This window comes from Rhinolophus ferrumequinum, chromosome 6 (genome assembly GCF_004115265.2).
Source record: "Rhinolophus ferrumequinum isolate MPI-CBG mRhiFer1 chromosome 6, mRhiFer1_v1.p, whole genome shotgun sequence".
NCBI lineage: Eukaryota > Metazoa > Chordata > Mammalia > Chiroptera > Rhinolophidae > Rhinolophus > Rhinolophus ferrumequinum.
Genome location: NC_046289.1, coordinates 27,804,192 through 27,825,645, shown reverse-complemented (window position 1 = coordinate 27,825,645; position 21,454 = coordinate 27,804,192). Strand labels below are relative to the sequence as shown.

At 50.3% G+C, this 21,454-nt stretch overlaps 1 protein-coding gene across 2 annotated transcripts in view; it reads left to right on the top strand.

Moving 5' to 3' along the window:
• The first annotated feature begins 11,489 nt into the window (after positions 1–11,489).
• GALNT16 (polypeptide N-acetylgalactosaminyltransferase 16) overlaps positions 11,490–21,454 on the top strand; it is a 78,670-nt gene continuing 68,705 nt past the window's right edge. Inside the window, exons 1-2 of one of the 2 annotated variants that reach the window (XM_033108596.1) lie at positions 11,490–11,627; positions 11,985–12,274. In XM_033108596.1, coding sequence (XP_032964487.1) covers positions 12,098–12,274 — 177 coding nt within the window. In that variant the 5' untranslated portion in view covers positions 11,490–11,627; positions 11,985–12,097. Of the gene's footprint in view, positions 11,628–11,697; positions 12,275–21,454 lie in introns of those variants that run through there. The other variant, XM_033108594.1, reaches the window with a different exon arrangement.

Below are 21,454 nucleotides of genomic sequence, written 5' to 3'. Positions count from 1 at the left end.
GAAGTTGGCTCAGAAAAGGAACAGAAGATGACTCGGGGTTAGTTTTTCTTTTTTAAATGTTATACAAGTGCAGAGCAGTTGGCTGCCATCCCCCTCTCAAACCATCAGCAGAGCTTGACCTTGGCCAAGACTTTGCCTCATCCTCTCGGCATTTCAGCATAGAGTTGCGTTTCAGCCGAGGAATGCTTAACCAAAAGCACATGCTGCAGTGGGGGTTCCCAAAGCGCGAGTTTTTGCAAAAAGGCCGCATCGTGTTATATTCTCAAAACAACAGCTTTCTCTGAACCATCAACCCAATAACCCCCCAAACGGTGATTCTTTGACTTATGCACACACAGCGGCTCGGGTTTTTGTTGTTGTGGCTGCTGATAATACTTTATTGAAGCGCAGTAAACATTAAAGTCTGGGTTTTTATGTCAGATGAAGCACCTCTCCTGATGATGTATAGCTTGGGATTGGAAGGTAATGCATTCATCTAGTGGAACAAATTACTAAAAGACAGCACATCCAGGTCAAAATGTGATGAAGATTTGGTGGTCTGAGTCCAGTTTGCCCTTTTGTCACAGCTAGTGGACTTGGTTACTGCAAAGCTTCATGATGTTTGTTTTTAACAAGTTACTTTTAAAATAACTAGGATGTGCACATAATACAAAAAATTTTAAAACATATAAAGTGAAAAGGGAAATCTCTTCACCAGTTCTTCCCCTCCTTCAAGGAAACCACGGTTACTATTCCTTGTGCATAGTACCACCTTCAGGGAGAAAGAGAGAGAGAGAGAGAGAGAGTTTTGTTTTTTAAGTCCCAGGTTTCTTCTTTGGTTGTTAACCAGAAGTATGTTTCCTGTAGGGCATTTATGCAGAAACTTGGGTCCTGCAGCTTCAGTAGGACTAATCGTATTTGTCCTGTACTGTAAAGTTCATTCTCTCTGTCATCTGGCTCAAAAGTCCATGTTTCTCCCAGAAGTAGCCATGAATTAATTGTTGAAGCTGGATTTTTTAAATTAGGCTTGCTACTTTTTAAATATATATTGGAAATTTTCCATAATGAACTTCTAAAAAAATCATATTTCTTTTTCCTCCCCTTTCTTCTGCCTCTCCCACCCCCACTCCGGTTAAAGCCGTTGTTTCTCAGTCTAGTTGTATAGGACACAGCTCCCTGGCCCATGCTGGTATTATGAGGCTTGCACTTCCTCTGGCTGAGGCAGTCGGTCGCCGGTTGTGGGTCGGCCGCCCACGGCAGCTCTTGCTGGCTGCCGGCCGCTCCTGGCAGCACGTGGTAGCCCGTGGCAGCTCACAGCAGTACACAGCAGTCCATGGCCACTCACGCTGGCTGCTAGCTGCTCACGGCAGCCCAGCTCCAGGGACAGCCATTGTTCACAATCTTAGCTATAGAGAGCGCAGCTCACTGGCCCATGTGGGAATTGAACCGGTGACCTCGGCATTAGGAGCACGGTGCTCCAAGCACCCCTGAGCCACTGGGCTGGCCCCCAAAATCATATTTCTTTAGCAGTAGCTCCTGTAATACATCTATCTGCTTGAGTGTTTTGTTTGTTTTAAAGTAATGCTTGATTGCAACCTAAAAGCAAGCTATAGGGGATCTCTAGACAGTCCCCCCTCACCCCCACATCCACCCAAAACATATAACGTGGACTGGGATGATTATTCACCATCACAAACTATCCTCTCTTTAAACATAGACTCAACCTCAAATTTATTTTGAAAAGCCAGCTTCTCTGGCAGGCAAAATTTAATTTGATCATCAATCAATAAATCACTCATAAATCTCATGTAGAGCAGTATTTTATACAACTTACGGGCTAAAGAGCCAGGGAAGGAAGAACCTCTCATTCCCATTCCTCAGTCAAAACTTGCATGGAGGTTTTTCCTTGGCCACTTTTCTTAGCTCCCAGCCTTATTTTGTACTCCTCTGTGGCAGGTGCATGAGGAGTCAGGTCTTCTCCAGATTAGAGGTTCCCAAAGATACACAGTCCAGGGAAAGGGTGAGGCTCTTGGTATTTTCCAATTCAAGTCCCATACGGTTTCCCTAGGGCCATTTTATCCTTGGCGTCCTTCAGGCTCTCTTTTTTTATTTTTATTTTTATTTATTTATTTTTAATTTATTGGGGTGACAATTGTTAGTAAAATTATATAGATTTCAGGTGTACAATTCTGTATCACATCATCTATAAATTACATTGTGTGTTCACCACCCAGAGTCAGTTCTCCTTCCATCACCATATATTTGATCCCCCTTACCCTTATCTCCCACCCCCCAACCCCCTTACCCTCTGGTATCATGCTCTCTTCTTTGTCTTGCTGTAATCTAATCACCCGGGGACTCACCAGTCATCATTAAGAGTATTCCCATAGGTTAGGGAGCTCCCTTTCAGCATCCCTTTAGAGCAGATGTCACATTTGAGCTGCGTCTGCTTTCTGACAAGCTTGAAGACAGAATGGAGGAACTCATTGAGTCTTTCCCAGTGGAAGTGGATAACACAAACAACCTTTGAGACTGTGATCAATATGTTGTGAGTTTAGTGGCCTGGCAGCTTGTGAGGGGAGCGGAGAGGGGGGTGATTCCCAGATGGGGCAGGGAGCTGCATGGTCTCAGCCCTGTGGCCTGTGCAGGGTCCTAACGCTGGAATGGCTCCCTAAGCCTTTGGCTCCAGCCCTTTCTGGGCAGGGAAACAGAATGAGGCAAAATGCCTGGTGTGTTTTAAATAGATTCTGCTTGCTGCAGCCAATAAGCTCAGCAGCTTGGGAGGTGAGTGACCCTTTCTGAGAGATTTCTGTGCACCATTCCTCAGGCCTCCAACCCCTCAAATACCACCCCCGCCCTCCTGCTCCTTTTTGACCTAACTCCACTGATGTCCTCTCTGTGTTCTGTGGATGGTTTCTCCTCAGGCTCTTCTGGTTTGAGTATCTATTACACTTTTATTGGTTTTCACTCTTTGCTTTTTCTTTCGCTGAGGCTGTTTTTCCTCATGCTCTGTATCTTTACATCTGTTGGAGTCTCTTTGTGTCCACTCTACCATATGCACATCTCTTTCTGCTGCTCCTTGTCTGACTGTGTCATGGCTTCTCAATTGTCCTCTTGCCTCCACCTTCCCATGTCCAGTGGGGGCAACCCGTACCCACCTGGACAGAAATTGGGTGCAGGGAATGGGAATGCAAAGTGGAAGAACCTGCCTTGAGCAATCCCAGCTCCTGGCTGGGAAATGACCCTTAAAGATGGCAGCTGTTTCTGGACAGTGTGGCAGTGCATAGGTGAGCCCAATAAGTAAGTCCGAGGAGGAGGAGTCAGAAATCAGAGGCATAGGGGACTCAGAAGTGATGGGCCAGTAGCCATCCAAAGTGGCGTTAAGAAAATGGGGCAGAAGAGGAAAGCCAGGAAGAAGCTAGATGTCACAAGGGAAAGCTGAGGAGGAGCGGGTACTGGGGGTGAAAACCAGGGGAGCGGGACCCAGCCAAAGAGACTGTAGCCCAGCTCTGCCAAGTGGAGGCAAGTCGTGTGGGGGTGGGAACAGGAGAAAAGGGGCCTTCAAGACCCTTTCTCCCCACCCATCTCTGTCCCTTTCGTTCTTTTTTCTTTCATGTTCCTGTCTTCATGTTATATTAGCAGGAAACAAAACAAAACAAAAGGCAGCCTCTTTGAAAGGGAACGGCAAGATCTGGAGAGTTTAAGTCTGGATGTACTTCTCCCTTTGCTGAACTCTTAGGCCCTTTTGCCCATCTGGCTGCTGGAGCCATGAGAGCCAGCCCCTTACTGGAATACCTCGAATGGGGTCCCTTTACCAGCTTGACAGCCCAGCTGTAGTGTCAGCAGCAAGAGCAGCCAGCAGCGGTGTGCACTCAGAACCCCTCTGGGCACATGGGGCAGCCATGGGGAGCAGGGCTGCTGGCCAACCCAGCTGGAGGTGGGCTTAGGTAGGGCCTGGGCTAAGGGGTGGCTTGGAGCATGTGATGCCAGCCCCACCATAAGCTCCTCCTTTCCTAGGAACTGAGCTGCAGAGAAGCCTGTGGTAGGAGAAAGAGAAAGGAGAAAACTCTTCTCTTACTTAAGAAAATTTTAATTGAAGAAGTAATAAATGCATGTGGCAAAAAATATTCAAAAGGTACAAAATATAAAGTGGAAAGTCTCCCAGTCCTGTTCTGAAATTCTCCTCAGAGGCATCCCTGGATGTGCCAATTTCTTGTACGTTCTTCCACTTTCTCCTTTTTAGGTCTGCTGGAATCCAGAAGTTTTCAGATTCTTGATCCAGTGGGATATTTTAAATAGCTTGGATGTATATATATATGTATGCAATATGTGCAGGGGGACCAAATAATAACAAATAAATTTGTATCTTGGTTTATTGCCAATAATTCTTGCTGGGGCAGGGAATGGTTAAAATATTAACGTAAGTAAATAGAATCCTAAAATGCTAGCACTCGAAAGGACTTTCCAAGTCCTTTTGTACCAAAGCCTTTATTGTAAGTGTAACAAAGAGGCCCTGGTGACTTCCAGGGTCACCAAGCTAGCTAATAGCATACCTGGGACTCATACCCCGGTTTCCCACCTCCTGGCCATCCCAGTTGTCCAAAAACACACTAAAGGCCCGTCTTCAGGACTGGCCTTTGTAAAGATATGTGATTCAGAAACAGAAGGAAAGACAAATGATTGGACATGGATTTACCAATGTCTTCCATTGGACACCTATATAGGGGAAGAAATCAGTAATTTCAGGAAAAACTTGAAGTCACAAGTTATTTCAATTGGAAAATAACACACACAGGCATTGACAGAAGACAAGATGAAAGTCAGTAACGCCTATTGTCTGTCTATCCTGCTGAGCCAGACAGAGGCCGTGAGAGGTGGCACACCACCACTGCTCTGCTGAAGAGCCTGCATCCCTCAGACCTACTGTCCAGGGTGGAGGCAGAAGCAGGCAGGAGGGAGAGATGCCGACGGTATCTATAGTAAGAGGACAACCTGTGCAAGGAAGCCAAGGGAGAGGGGAGGATGTGCCTGGCCGTGCCAGCCATGTGGCTCTCTGCCGTCACTGGCTCCATGAGCACTGACAGCCCCAACTGTTTACACTACTTACCAGGAGGAAACACCCCAAGATGTATATGCTGACAAAACCAGCAGAATCATTTCTTAAAATTCTGTCTGCTTTGATATCAGCTCCAGATACGGAACAATTTCAGTATCCAAGCCAGATTGATGGCTTCAGAGGGTGGCTCAGGAAGAGGGGACACGTCTGACTATAAACACCGGCTGTAAAAACCCTCAGTTGCTTTACAGTGGTAAATTTCCAGGCAATATGCATCTGATGTTACATGCCTGATGCATTAACAGCTTTTTCTTCCTGTTCAATTATTTTGGCTGGTAAGGGAGTGGAAATTACACTTCAAAATGTATCGATGGATATTTTCAGCCTTGCTGAAAGCTTCAAAATATACACCAATCCTGGGAACATTTTCTTAATTTCTGCTTCCCAGTTTCTCAAGAAAAATGGAAGTATCAATTTTAGGTACCGTTCGACAGAAGGAAGTACAGCACCAGGAACATGGGTTTTTTTTCAAATCAAATTCTCTCTGGTCTTACAGTCTGACCTCTTTTTGAGCCAAATTTTGTTCAGCCCTAGGTGTAGAGGTCTATCCTGATATGTACCAGATGATAAGGTCCTTGATAAAGAAATGAGTATTCTTAAGAGCCTGGGTTCAGGGCCTTGAATCAGGGCATCTGATGGAGGCAGAAAAAACAAACAAACAAACAAAAACCCAGTTCTGTTTCTTCATCTTCACATGAGGGATTCAGGAGTCCAACCCTCTGATACACGTGGCCTCTCCCCCAAGCCTAGGTGCTTGGTACCTGGGCAGCCTCCCAGCAACATCTCTGCTCCACCTGTATCCTGCTTTTCTCCTCTCTCCCGGAGCGGGCTCTTCCACTCCTCTTCCTGAGCACCAGACCCCCATGTACACCTGCCTTTCTGCATGGACCACAGAGAACTCAATTTCAGTTGAACGAGCCTCCCAAATCTGCACCACCTCCTGCATCCCCCATTTCTGGTAATGGTTTAAACCAAAGCACTTGTCTCCTACTCAAGAAATGTACATGTTATTCTCAAGTCCTTTTTCTCACCTCCACCTCCACTGATCGCCAAATCCTTTGAATCTACCTTCTTTCTCATCTGCTCCAGTGTTTCTGCCCTAACCCAGGCCCACAGAATTGCTTGCTTGGACTATTACAATATCACTGTGATCCCTGCCACTAGTCTCCAGCCTCCTCCCTAAAGTGTATAACTGATCCTGTCACTCCCTGTTTCAAAATCTTGGATGTTTCGCCATGGTTTACCAGAATAAATCCAAACTTCTTACAAAGGCATAGAAGACGTCTGTTAACTGGTCCACACCTGCCTCTCTAACCTCATTACCGTACCGCCCCCAACACCATACACTCCAAACCACTCCTCATTCCTGGGCTCCCATACACGTCCACATCTTAATTCCTTTGTTTGCCTCTTCTTCTTTCCAGAATTCCCTTCCACATCTTACCCACTTGCTTATCCTTTAAGAACTCAGCTCTCAGATGACTTCTTCCTTGTGAAGAAGCCCCCGTTAGGCTTCTATGGGGCTCTATTATATAATCTTGTGACCATTTATTTATATTCCCCATTATCAGTTACTGGGGTCCTCAGAAGCTGGGATCAGATTTTGTTCATTTTTGTATCCCTGGAACCTAGAAGTACCTGGCACGGTAGGCATTCAAGAAGGAAAAGAAAGGGACTGGAAATACCCCCCCCCATGGGAAAACAGGCATTGGCTTTACCATCTGACTGGACTATGTGGCATTTTCCTGGGCTAGAATGGGGAGTAGCAGCAGCCTGTGACCTTAGATACTTATTCATTTACTCATTGCACAAATATTTAGTGAGCGCTGCCATGATGCCTCATACTGTGCTAGGAACTAGTGATACACAAAAGAAGGCTGCCAGGCCCTCCTCGGAGGAACTGTCATTCAGGGGCGAGAGACAAGCATGTGACAGGCAGTGGCCTAGAATTTTGAGCCATCTGAGGACCTCTGCCACTCAGCTCCGCAGAGGCTGCGGAGGAGGGGAAGGGACCAAGCAGAAGGCTGTGGACATGGGGAGGTCAGGGCGGCCTTGGCCGGGGCTCTGCCTCTGGGACCGATACTCCTGGCCAGCTGGCTTTATGTACACATTTCTCCTTTGTAGGAATTCCTTGCTGTTAAGAAAAAGCATCTCACACATTTCTAATTAGCCCTGAGACTCTGTAATTCTATTATTCCCAAATGCAACAGCTGGGTTATTTCATGATCAGTAATAACATTTGTAGTCCCTGGAGTTATCCACCAAATCAAGGTCATTCCTCCCCTGCCTCCTGGTGGGACCAGAGAGGACTTTCTCACCTCCCCATCCTGAGGCAGCAAGGTTTGTCCCCTGGCCCGTGTTTGGGGGAGGGAGCCAAATGCTTCTGAGGAAGAAGCACTGTTAGGGGACCTGGGTTACTTATTATACTGGCCCACACTGACCTACATACATCCCTCCCTCTGGGCTCTAGTCCTGCCCACGACTCTCAAGTGCTTGACTTCAGAGAGAAGTGCATGTTCCTCAGAGCTACTCTACCCTTTTTCTTACCTCTGCCTGCCTCTTTCCCTCCCTCTCTTCCATCACCAAATATTTAATGAGCATGTACTATGTGCTACTATATGCCAAGCACTGTTCTAAGCACTGGGGAGACAGTGGTGAACAAAACATACCAGAACTCCTGCCCTCATGGAGCTTACACTCCAGTGGCAGAAACTGACATAAAAAGCCATGGTTATAGGCAAATAGAATGATTAACAAGAAGACTCTTTGAGTTCCTTTCAAAGAGCCAGGTCTTCTCCTCCATCTATCATGGTTTATAGAAACTAAACTTACAAGTAACTTCTCCTTAGATACAATGGTGCACTACGTGCGGTCATCTGGCCGTGGGTAGTAGATGCACCTCTTGATGGCTGCCTTACCTCTGCAGGCATCAGCTTCTTCATCTGTGAAGCGGAGATGGTTGCACCTTCCTCGCAGGGTCGTGGGGAGTATTCTGAGAGTGCGTATCGGCGCAATGCCTGTTGCATGGTAACACACTCTGTTCACCATCCCTTCCTCCTTTCCTGCTTAGAACAGACATGGAGGTATAATCTGTTCCCCTCCTCTACCTTCTCGGGCCCCGCTGCAGCTGCAGACAGGGCAAGAGGCTTCTGGGGGGCCGGTCCAAGGTCTGAAGGGAAATGGGTATGCTAGCAAGGACAGACACCAGCAGAGGCTGGGGCCCTGTATTCCCCGCACCCCCCGCCCCATCTCCAGTCCACTCAGCAGAAACTGTGGAAGAGGCAGCCACCCACCTTCTGGGCAGGCAGTTGTCCTTGGGTGTGGCTGAAGAGGCCTGCCTGGGGTCTGTACTCTTTCTCAGCACTGGTGAGCAATCCTGTGTGTGTGCCCTGGGCAGGCCCTTCGGGAGTCCCCTCTCACCCCAGCAGCCAGCAGCAGCGCCTGTGAGAGTGGGCCTCCAGGGGACTGGGCTGGTTACCAGGCACTGGATCTTGCATGCTTTATTTCATCCTATCTTTCCCAACAATGCTGCAAGTTATGGGCTGTCATGCTTCATTTCACAGTTGAGGAAACTGAGGCTAAGAGAGGTTAAGAATTTGCCCAAACCACTCTCCTAATATATGACAGAATCAGCATTGAATTCAGCTTGTCCAACTCCAGAGCTAGGGTTTTACACCGAGCTGTACCCTTTCTCCCCTCTGTTATCCACCTGCCCCCCCCATCCCCACATCAAATGCAGGGGCAGAGAGTTCCCTGGGGCCTCTAGGATGGCCAAGGGCACTGGGCACTTTGCCCAGCTTACCTGAGTGCTTGCTTCAGCAGCTTTAAAGGAAGGGGACTGTGCCCAATAGCAATGCACAATGGAGACCCTGCCCAAGGAACTGGAAGTCCAAAATGACACCGTTGGAGGGACCTCGGAGGTCATCTCTCCGCATCCTTCCTTTTACAGAAAAGAAAATGGAGGCACAGAAGGGGACATGGGGCCCCTGCATACAGAACTTGTGACCACCCTGCAGACTGCCCAGTGACCTCAGAAACGCTGCACTGGTGCCCAGACACAGGCACAGCAAATAGACTGAAACCGACCGCTTACCTGCTGTAGGACTCTTGGCAACCGAGACCCTCACCGAGCGAGCCTGAGTTCTCGTCTGCAGGTTGTGGGTGTGTTAGAGATAACGTGTGAGATGCCAGCACAGCACCTGGCACCTGCTGTGTACTCAGTGAACTGTCGCTATTATTATCACTCCTGTTGTTTTGGAAGTTCAATGAATGTTAGGTAACACTGTCTCTCAGTTGTCACCTTGCTTCTGTGGTTCTGCTGGAATCACTCCTAGGCCTAGAGAGGAAACAATGCCCACTGTCATCTCTGAACACTGAACTCTGTCTCAGGGGTCAGCACCTGGCAGAACGACTGTGCCTTCCTCCTGCCACCCCCATCAGCACCGCTCATTTGCACGGGTGTCTCCAGCACTCAGGACTGAACCATGCACTGTGGTAGCTGAGGTGGCCGCTGCTAGTTCCCAGCTCTTCTAGTGTGCCTGTGGTTTGAGGCCCGTCACTCAGCCTCTGTCTATGTCACGTTTCTGTTAGTCAGGTAAGCATGGTGATTATCTGCCCCCTTACCCTCACCCCCACCCCCAGGGAAATTTATTGTGTCCATTTAAGGAAGGGCTGGCTGTGAAGTCTAACACCATCCAGAGAGGCTATGCTCCTATGAAGTTTTCTGGGGGGAGTGGGGAAGTCTTCTCTTTGGGACAGAGCTTCCAAGAAGTGACAATTTGGTCAGATGTGAAGCATACTCACCACTGAGCCCTGGAGAATAAAGGGTGAGACTTGTAGAAACTTGGCTAAATTCCAGCTCCTCCTTCCCTCCCTCTCCTCATAGAACCCTTCTTCCAGAGCCATCAGAACCACCCCCTCCAGCCTGATTTCAGTTTGGCATGGTCCAGCTTCATCCCTCAGGCCTAGGGCTGAGTGTGGAGCCTCTCACTAGGGGTTGATGAGATGAGTTTGGATCCCGTATCTTCTTACCTGGTTCTCTCAAGACTAAAGGCAACTAGACATGGATAGACCAGGCTGGGATGAGGGGAGCAAGCCTATGGCAACAGAGGGCCATTGCCGGAGTCTTTCCACTTGGCTGATGTGAGAGCATGTGTGGAAGTGGGGACACCAGCAGGGCAGTTCCCTTACACTTCCTTTGTGTGCAGATGCCTGTGGGGCCTGATTCCTAAGGAGCAAGGTCTCCCTGGTCTCCCACAGAAAACATGACCACTGGGTCTGCCCCATGATTCCTGCATCTGCTACATGTGTGGTTCAGTCTTGAGTGCTGGAGAACCCCGGGGAAATGAGCGGTGCTGATGGGGATGGCTGGAGGAAGGAATGAGCTGTGACCTCACCGTTTGCCTGATTCCCACGGCAGCTTCATTTGGAGGCTGGGACCCTCTGTGGGCCTTCACATGAACCAGTTTCCAGTAGCACTAGTGGGAAGCAGATTCCCTACCAACTTCAGGGTCCTCCTGAATCCAGATTCTCTCAGCCTGGCCACCTTCCACCAAGGCTTTCCCAGCATCCTGGACCCCAGCAATGCCAGGCATTGCTGATGTGTTCTTCCTTGAACACATCAAGTATTTCCATCCTCAGAACCTTTGCTCGGGCTATTGGTGCAGCCCATATACCCTGCCCTGCCCTCCCCCTTTCCTGTCTTTTAAGAACTTATTCAAAAGATTTATCCACCTTCTGTGAAAAGCCTTCCCTAGGACCACTTTGCCTGCCATACATTATTTCTTCTTCTGTGACCCACTTGGTTTGTCTATGGCACCTCTACTCGTTTAGTGTCTGCTCTGTGCCCAGCCCGTGCTGGTGGTCTTCTAGAGCTAATTTAGCCCATCTTGCCTTCTGCGGGAGTGAGAGTGGTTCCCCCGGGGTTCTCAATGCCGCCAGGACTGGGGCAGAATCGCTATAATTTCCGTGTCTGTGTCACTCCCCACTGTTTTGCACTTTGTCGAAAGTGTCAGAGAGATGGCTTCTAGACTGGGCTCTGCTCACTAATTAGTTGCGTGGCCTTGGGCGAATCTTCCAGCCTCTCTGAACTCCCTTCTTCCTGATGAAATGGTGACGATGATACCTCAGCGTTGGCCAGGGACAGTGAGGCGGGTGGAGAGGAGCATGATGAAAGCTGGGAACTCTAGGCCAATGGAAGATGTGCGGTGGTTGAACCCACATTCTCCTTTCACTAGCTGAGAAGCAGCGTCGCTTCCCCTTGCTGTCTTCGAATGTCAAGTGCACCAGCTTCCAATTCCTCCGTGGTGGGGGAGGGGGCTTCGGTCGGCTCGGAATCCTAGGTTGTGGAAGATTCCTGTGCAAACTCTCCTCCCGCCTAGCCAGCCTCCCCTCCCCAAGGACTCGCCGAACATACCTTAAACCCCGCGACAGAGCGCAGGTCAAGCGCAGCCCGGATCCGCACCTCCGCGGCGCGGGCCCGGGTCGGGGTCGCGCATCTCCAGCCAGTGACTCAGGGCCGCTTGGTCGGGAGGTGGGTGGAGGTAGGAGGGACCGATTAGGGCCGCGCGGGGGCAGCCGCCGGTCGCTCTGTCACCAAGCGGTGGTAGCGGAGACTGGCTCTGGCCGGTCGCCATTCCGACGCGGGTGTCTGCCGGGTCTTCCTCACGCGCCGCTTCGCACCCTTGGCGCTTCTCCCCTAGAGCGCAGCAACCCGGACGGCCAGTGGGAGCTGGAGCGCCTGGCGGGCTCTGCGCGCAAATGAATGGGCGCCCGGGGGACGCGCGCGCGCGGGGCTGAAGGGCATTAGGACCGTGAGGATCGCTCCGCGCGCCTGTCTCTCCCCATCACCCCCCCCACCCCCCACCTCTCTCCTTTTTCTGCTCTGCAGGACTGAGCAGCCGGGCGCAAGCGAAAACAAACAGCTGGGGCTGCGAGCGCCCCCGCTCCGGCCCCGAGAGCTCGCCGGCTCGGACCCCCACTCGGGGCGCCCGCCCGCCCACCATGAGGAAGATCCGCGCCAATGCCATCGCCATCCTTACCGTAGCCTGGATCCTGGGCACTTTCTACTACTTATGGCAGGACAACCGAGCCCATGCAGCATCCTCCAGCGGCCGCGGCGCTCAGAGGGCCGGTGGGAGGCCGGAGCAGCTCCGCGAAGACCGCACCATCCCGCTCATTGTGAGTACACCCTGCGCGCCGGGCGGCCGGCCGGGGAGCCGCGGCGCGCGTCCTAGCCTCGCGCGGCTGCAGAGGGCGCGGGGCCCGGCCAGGGGCTGCGTGCCCGCCGCGCTCTGCGGGCTTTGTATATGTTGGAGCATTCCTGCCTGTTGTTATGGCAACCTCCGTTGGGCCAGCGGGGCCAGGGCGCACGGATGGAGGGAGGGTGACAGCGGTTGGGGGCTGGGAGAAAGTGCTGCAAGTTTGGTGGGCCCGGCGTGCGCGCGAGACTGGGAACGTGGCGGCTCTCTCGGCACTGCGCCGCCGGGCCGGGGCCGGGGGCTGCCCGTGCCTCGTCCGCTCCGGAAGGCGGCTGGACCTTGCGCGCAGCTAGCAGGCAGTGGGAACTGCGCGCAGCTGAGCGCGTAGGTGGCCATGCGCACCCCCTCTCCAACCTCCTGGGGGCCAAGGACGTGGGGTGGGGGCGTTGGGTAAGGCAGGATTGCTAGGGGCTGCGCCCGGCTTTGAGCCCCTTTCTCGGCTCGGGTCAACTTGAACCTGCTTCTTATGCACGGAGTACTCCCCATTAACATACCCGGGGCTCTCTGGGTAGGGGAAAGGTCTCGTCCTGTACGCGCCCCTCACCCCATCAGGACGGGTGAGTGGGCAGTGTTTGCGCACCGGCTCGGAGATTCCCTTTCACGAGGTCAGCCCTGCGAGGTCAAGGCGAGTAGGGAAACAAAGGCGGCGGATCACCGCGGGGGTCTCGGCGGAGCTGCGGGACCCTAGGCGCTCCCGGGATCTGGCCTGGGGCGTGAGGAGTCCCCGCCGCCCTGCAGGGGGCGTGCCTGTCGCCGCCTCCGCCTGCGCCCAGGTTGAGGGCTCTGCGTGGCGGGGGCACCTGTTGAGGAGGTAGGCTCTGGGACCCGCCGAGAGGCGCACCCCGGCGTGACGCCTTCTTCCCACCGGGACGAGTGGTGGGCAAGAACCTTGGACGACCCTCGAGACTGCTGGGCGGGGGCTGCTTGGCTGGATGAGGATCAAGAGGAGGGAGAGCAAAGTGTGGGGCCAGGGGGTGGGTAGTGGAGCAGGGTGACGATTCTGACGTGAAAAGATCTGGGCCTGGGCAGGGAGGGGCGAGGAGCTCCTCGGGGCGGTGCAGGGTCAGGAGGGCTAAGGCTTGTGTGGAGTACAATCTGAGATGTTTGTGCAAAGGCAGCTGAGCCCCAGGAATATGGTGGGGAGCGGGTGTTGGTGTGGAAGTGCTCTCATATTCCCATCCTGCCCCACATTCTGTGTCTTGTTACTCGCCCCGCCCCGGAAGAAGTAAAAATCCCCTGCAAAGTACCATATCTCCCTGCTTTGCCTGAGGAGACCTTGAGGTTTACTGGTTTTCCCCAGCCCTTCTCCCCCAGTTCTCACACCCCTGTCTGGTTGAACTCTGGGGCTGAGCCTCTTTAGGTGGAATGTCCCTTTCTTGGCTGAGAGTCCCTGTCATGAGGACACTGTTTCCAAAACACTTGTGGCTGCTTGGACAGAAAAGCTGATGAGGAAAAAAACCTCCTGTGTAAAGACTCCATAGTGCTGGGGTCTGAGAAGACTGACAGATTGGAGTGGAACTGGCCAAACCACTAGTGGCCCCAGGTCCCTAGGGAGTTTCCACACCATGGATTCATCCAAGCTACCTCCTCCTTATATCATGAGAGGGTCAACCCTGGCCTCAGGGTAAGTGGGCAGGAAATAGCAAGGGACAAGCAGGCTGGCTAGAATGTTCTGTCCTCTGTGTGATGTGATGGGCGGAGGGTCCGAGCTGGAAGAGGAAGAGGAGGGGAAAGAGAGGGGAATGGAAGGGAAAAGGGCACTGGGAAGCTGCTGGGTCTCATCCCTTTTGCCTCTGCTTCGGAATCCTAACCTTGCTCTTGGACCTCTCCCCTGCTTCTCTGAGTGCCCTCCAAGATCAGCCCGGAAGGCCACTCAGACTGAGAGACCTGGATGGTGTGGGAGGCCCTACTGGAGGCAATGCAGCAGTTTTGAGGGGTGGAAATTGGAGGTCATGGCGGGCTCCAGTGAACATGCTCCTGCCCTGTCCTGGGTCCCATGGGGTTTGACTTGCTGCAGATTAGAAAAGGGCTGTGAACTGGAAGTCAAGTTTAAAGTGTGAAGGAGTATCAGGGACCTCCCTGGAGCCAGGGAGTGGGGGTGCAGGAAGAGAGGGAGAGTGGAAGTTCCTGGGAGAGAGCGGCAGAGCCTTCTCTGGCCACATAGGGGCATAGCCAGCTCCCTCTCTGTTCTTAAGCTTTAGTCCTGGATGTGTGTTCCATAGGATTGGTCCCCAGGCACACATGGCCTTTGTCACAGCCTTGTGTTATATTCCTATCTTCCAAGATATTTCACTTCAGAGGGATTCTTAGTCATCCCGGTCTCCTCATTGAATGTAAGCTCTCACACAGAGACTATGCAGAAGCTTCTTGCATCGCCACATTGATGCACACAGCAAGACTTAAGTACTGGTGAGATGAGTGAAGTAGGATTTCTGCCCATCTCTGGGAGCAGTCAACGGTCCTAGCTTCATACCCCCTCATATTTTATTCCCAGCTCCAACCTGACTTACCTAACTAAGGAGATAGGGGGATGAATATTCAGCTTCTTCAGGAGTTGAACCCTTTATTCAATTTAAAAGGGGGCAGGTGCAGTGAGGATTGGCCTTCCCCCTGAAATCTGTGGTTGAGCTCTCACTGGTCTTCTTGCAGTTCCCAAACATGTCTATTTAGCTGGGCCAGGACGCTGCATGCGGATTTTGGATTCTTAGAGAATGATGTGGCCAGCACTGCTGACAGGATGAGAAAATTCAGACAGGCGTCATCACACTCCCCTGGGGAGTCAGAGAGCTGAGTTGGGAAAGGGAGGGTCTGCATAGCAGCCTGGGCCAGGAGGCAGCTCTGCCTTCACAATGTTTGGGCCATTTGAAGCCAGCCAAGTTGCGTCTGGACCTTAGAGGCCCTTTTCTGGCATCGTGGGCCATTGGCATGTCAACCATGAGGCCTGATTTCTCAGGGAGGTCCTGATTTTTAATATTCTATCCTGCTGTCAGTCCATGTGTCACAAATTTTGATGTGTAAAACTGGTATGGAATCTGTAAAACTAAAGGGAGATACTGACTCCATCCCTCAATGGCTGCTTACATTGTGGCAGGGTTTGTGATTTTTTTCCCCATGTTGTCTTTATGGGAAGGGAGTAGGTTTGGAGACATCAACTTGAACCTATATCCATGCACGCTGGCACAGGACAGCTGCGAAAGCAGGAGGCGAGGCAGATACAGGTGGCCTTCAGTCTTCAGTCCTGACAATTGGGAAGAACATTTGTGATTGGTTTGGGACCCAGGTTTTCCATATGCAAATTCTCTAACAGGCACGGATGGGATGCTAAGTTGTTACATGGAATTTCATTTTATCGACATATTTTTTAAAGACTTTCTGTAACGGGTGGTCTTTTAGGATAGATGTACCCATTTGCAACATCTTCTATTTGGAACCATGAAAGTTTAGGCAAGAGTTTCCATAAACTACGGTTTCTTATTCTACAATTGGGATACTGATGAGTGACCATGGAAAAAATACTTAACATCTCTGGACCTTGGTTGTTCTGTGTTAACTTTGGGTTAAATGATTTCTAAGATTTATTGATCCTTTATTGATAATAGCTTCATTTCTAGACGTGAATAAATTGGCTTTTAGGGAGTTCTCCTGAAGGGTTCTGTGAGGTTTATGGTTTGTAGAGGGACACCACCCTGTCAGGAGAAGGTCCTGCAGTAACCCTCGAGGCCTGCAGGGATCCCCCCTTATCTAGAGAGCACAAGTCACGAGTTTCCGGTGTCGTTCTCTGAGAGCAGAGGCTTCAATCAGATCTGAGTTTATATTTTATTTATAATGTGTGCATTTCGGAACTGGGAGAATATGATTTGCCTAAATGACAGAAAATGATTTTATTTTTAATTTGTCTAGGTGCCACACACAATTCCGTTTGCCATATGTTCAGATTGAAAGGGTCTGATTTCCTGTTGCTGGGATCATGTTGAGACCCAGTTGTAGGGCTTAGGGACAGCACAGAGGCACCAAGGACCCTGACAGCATGAGAGTCACCTCCCTGGGAGGCCTGAGGCCCAAGGGCACAGGATTAGTTGTAGGGTGCTTTTCGTTCTGGTCCCTTATTTCTGTGCCACAACAGCAGTTTCCCCACTGGCTGCTCTGAGGGCTTTGGGCCTGGCTTTCTTCTCTGGTGGCTATTTGTTGGTTCTATGAGCGGAAGAGGCGCTGGCTCTGGAAGTGCCATTTAATTCAATGTGAAGGGCACTGATAGGCAAGGTGAGGCCAAATTCCCCAGGGGACTGTCTTGCTGTAATGGAGGAAACCGCCTGGGGTTAGAGGTGAGCCAAGCAGTTCATTACCGTCAGAAGATTGAAGACTTATCCCCGTCTGCTTCTTGAGACCTGAAACACCTTCCCCATGAACAGTGGGGCAAAGACATAAAGAGGATAAACAAACAGGAGACCCAAGGCTTCTGGAAAGAAGCAGGGAGCAGAGCTTTCAGGCGCGAGTCAATGATGGTTACACTTGGGCAGCCATTCGGTTCACTAAATCAGACACGGTGCTCGGTGCCGTCCCAGACGGTGGACAGCCCGCTCTGGCAACGGTTTCAAGGGCCTTAGTCTCCCTCTGAATACTGGTAGTCCTTGCTCTGCACGTGCCGAGCCTCTGTAATCGCTATTCCCTCTGTATAATATTTACGGTGGCTGATTCAGTGAACACTTGGACATTGTGTTTGCTTTGAATCCTCTCACCAACTTATGAGGAAGGTGCCATTATCAGGTCCAGTTAACATTTGAGTAAATGAGGCTTAGAGAGATTCCGTGACTCGCCCAGGATCTGGCAACTAGTGTACGCCTCTGAAACTCATGTTTTTGCCTCTGAAGCCCACGTGAGTGTCTCTTTTCCCTACAGCATCTTCAGGGCCAGATCCACGTCTGATGCTTCAGCACATCTTTCCTGGAGCACCCATAACAGCACCCTGCTTCGTAGTCACTCTATAAACATTAGTTGGGGAGAGAAAGTACAAAACCGTATAGAACAAAATGTTAGCAATAGGAATGTAGGATTATGGGTAATTCCCCCTTCCATATTTTGGCTTTTTCCAGCATTTTCTGTAAAATCTATTAATGTTATACTGATAAAGCCAATCAAGATAATTATTTTTTAAACTATTCGATGACTCAATAAAATCAGCCTTGACTCCTCAATTAAAGTGTAAACTTCTTAACCATGACTCACACTTCTGAATCCCCCATCAATGCTTAGCATTCAGCCAACAGAAAAAGACAGGAGACTTATTTGAATGATTCTGTAGGGTTCCAAGGAACAGAACTGGGACCCGCGGGTAAAAATTGTAGGGAGAGAGGTGTCTTTTCACCAGCAGGAAAGCTTTCTCACTGAACCATCGGCCATCACTGGACTGGTCCAAAGGCTGACCAGGGTTTCTCTTCACACTCCCTGTCCGCTCTTCCTTCCAGCAGCAGTGGGGAGGAGTAGAAAAAGGCTCCTTGTCCTGCCTGTCTCCTGAGATGTCAGGCAGCTCTGTAACAGAGTTGTAAATGGGGTCCAATTATTGCACTGCAAGAGACCTGGCAGACTGGCTGAACACATTGAGGCCAGGGAGGAGGGTGACTAAAGAAACGCATAACTGCTGCTGTGCTGTCCCCTCCCTGTTCCTTTGGAGCTGCCAAGGAGAGGAGGGCCAAGGCTGGTCAGAGGCAAAGCTGCAAAGTAGGAAGCGCTGGTCGCTGGTCCTTAGCACCTTTCCCGCTCCAAGGGCCTGGGCCCACAGAAGCTTTCCTCACCCACTGAGCCCCCTGGAGTCTGACCTCCCCATATTACACTTCTTTTATTTCCTTCATCCAACCTGGGGAGAGCTTACAGGTAGCCTGTCCTGTCCCCAGGGCCATGGCCATTGCTTGTCTGTGTCGCTCTCGCTGGTAGTGTAGCTGAGCTGTGTGTTTATGTAGGAAAATAAAATAAGGCAACAAAGAAGACAGGAAGATGAGAGAAGGATGGCTAGGAAACGCCTCTCTGATAAGATGGTGTTAGAGCTGTGGCATGAATGGAACGAGTGAGCCATGCAGGCATCTAGGGAGAGAGTGTTCCAGATGGCCAAAACCCAGGGTACCATCTCTGCAAGGTGTGTGCTCAGTGCTTCACTGGGATAACCTAAGCAAGGGTAAAAGTGGCCCAAGGTAGAGGCCAGGTCATTAGGCCTTATAGGCAGTGATAATAAAGATGGGCTCAGAAACTTATCACTTTCTGATGTCCCTGAGTCATCAGAGAGTGATAAATGACATTCAGTGTATGGGCTTGCTACATCAGAGAACTATGTCATTCAGTTCAGAAAGTGTTCCAACAGTATTGTCAAATATGTTAGTGTTTGTTCTTAAACAGGTAAATCTAAGTTCTTTGGAAAAATGCTCTATAGCCGGAACACTTCATTTCCTTACAATGTGAGATCAATGAGGTACTTGTGTGTGTGTGTGTGTGTGTATATGTGTGTGTGTGTGCGCACGTGTGCGCGGCTGGTGAGGGGGTGTGGAGGGTATTGGTACCTGAAGAGACTTAAAAGACACAATTTGATGGCACCCTTGTTGAAATATTGGAATAGTGCAAGACGGGGAGGGCTCTGTCTCTGGAGGGAGTTTTGTGTGGGAAGAATTTCTCTGTAAGGAATTAATTCCCTGGTACCTGATTAAGTCCCCCTTTGTTTCTCATCTGGTTCATCATGTTCTCTTTGGGTGCATTTGGGACTCTGGAAAGGATGTTTTCCGGCAATGCAGGAACTCGGAATTCTTGCCCTTTCCTGTCCCCAGGCACATGTTCCCCCTTCTGTACAAGCAGACTCCGGAAGGCTGACATGTCCAGGCCTCAGACATGCAGGTGGGCACCCATCCCTGGGTGGGCACTGAGGCCTGGCAAATTAAGAACCCCACACAGCTTTTTTTGAGGCAGCCAGTGGATGAAAGGGGCTGCTTTCAGGAAGATGGCTCTGCCTGGGCCTGTCGGAGGCCGTGTCCACTAACATTCAAGTGGCTTCCCCGGTGCCCAGGTGACTGGGATGACATGGCTTCATGTGTCCCCGGCGAGCTGCAGGCGCTCTATTTTAGTGGTTCAGGTCACATACACTCAATTCCTGTCAGTTATGCTTTTCAGAGTTCAGATTTTCACCCCTTTATCGTCTCACAGCAGCTGTGGCTGTTAGCTTCTTTAACTAAACTGTTGGGAGGGCTTCTGACATTTCATGGTCTTTCGTTTCTAAGGGGTCTGCCCTTGGGTGCCCCAGCCAGAGGAGACCGATGTTGCCTTCCAAAGTGGCCAAGTCTGCGATCCGTTCCCTGGAAGCAGATTCTTTGCTTGGAAGCCATTTTTCTTCCTCTCTGTGAAATACTTCACTGGGGGTGGAGTTTTGAGGGGCGTATGGGAGGCTGGGGGCATTATCCCAGGGTTTAGGGTAGAGCCCAGCCAAAGGCTCAGGGAGAAAGAACGTGTGATAGCTGAGTGCTGTCTGCTGTGGTATTGGTCTTGAAGGAGTGAAGTACCGGACTGAGCCACAGACCCAAAATAGTTCACCAACCTGAGAGACCGGAGGAAGAATGGGAACCGAGGGACAGAGCACACACACTGTAGGGACCAGGGAAGGCGATAGAGGACTACGCAGGCCAACGGGTAGACAGCATAGGCTGCCCATGGTAATGTGTTAGTGCAGTCTTGGTGCCATCTTGGGGCATGAAAATGGCAAGGGCCTTCTCCCCAAACAGCGAAAGGAAGTGGCTCATTCCTGGATGCAGCCTAAGATTGCCAACCCCTATTTTTTTTTGCATAGCAGAGAAAGTAGCATCAGCTAGACAACCCTTCCAGTCAAACAGGGTCTCTGAACCACACCTCGGCAGGGGCTTGGAGCCAGGTGGGCATGGGCGACCCTGAGAACTGCAGAGCATGAAGCCTGGGAGACCTGAAAGCCGGTGTTGGGGCAAAGCTTAGGGCAAGCCAAGCAGAGAGAGTAAGAAGGCAGTTGTGAGGTGACAGGCCTGAACCGGAGTCTTCAGAGGAACCAGGAGTTCAGAGGAACTCCTTGAGCAGAGTTGCAGGGGGTCTGGTGGGAGGCTAGCATCTGCCCGTGAGTAGGGACAGCCCTGCAGAGTTCTGACTCGCGCTGGCCAATCCAGCAGCTACCAGCCACATATGGCTACTGAGCCCTTGAAATGTGGCTAGTGCAATAGGAGGAACTGAGTTTTTAATTTTATTTCAAAGCAGATACTCATTTTAGTCATTCAGAAACTTTTAGGAGTGTTTAGAAGGACTTCAAAATGTGGAATCTACATTTCCAACTGTAAAGTTTATGACATCTCAATACAGATCAAGTATTTCTGGTGAAAATTGAGTATCTAAATTGAAATGAGCTGTAAGTGTAAAACACACACTGGATTTCCAAGACTTAGTACAAAAAAAAAAAAGAATTAAAATACTCCACTAATTTTAAAAAATATTGGTATGTCTTGAAATAATATTTGAACATATTGGGCTAAATGAAATACAGAGGGTGCCAAAAAAATGTATACACATTTTAAGACAGGAAAACCGTATTAAAATTGTAATACTCAATATATACCGATAACAGAAGATGAACACAAGTCACGTTTGACTTCTGCAATTATAAGAGGTACTCAAAGTGGTTACTATCAGCGTCTAGACACTTCTAATGATGGCGAACTACTGCTTGAGCAACGTTGACCAAAGTGTCCATGGTTATACATTTTTTTTGGCACCCCCAGTATTTTATTAAAATTAATATTACCTGTTTCAAAAAGGAACCCTCATACACTGTTGGTGGGAATGCAGACTGGTGCAGCCGTTATGGAAGGCAGTATGGAGGTTCCTCAAAAAGTTGCGAATAGAATTACCATATGACCCAGCAATCCCTCTCCTGGGTATCTACCCAAAAAATCTGAAAACATCTACACATAAAGACATGTGTGCTCCAATGTTCATTGTAGCTTTGTTTACGGTGACCAAGACATGGAAACAACCAAAATGTCCTTCGATAGATGAATGGATAAAGAAGTTGTGGTATATATACACAATGGGATACTATTCGGCTGTAAGAAAA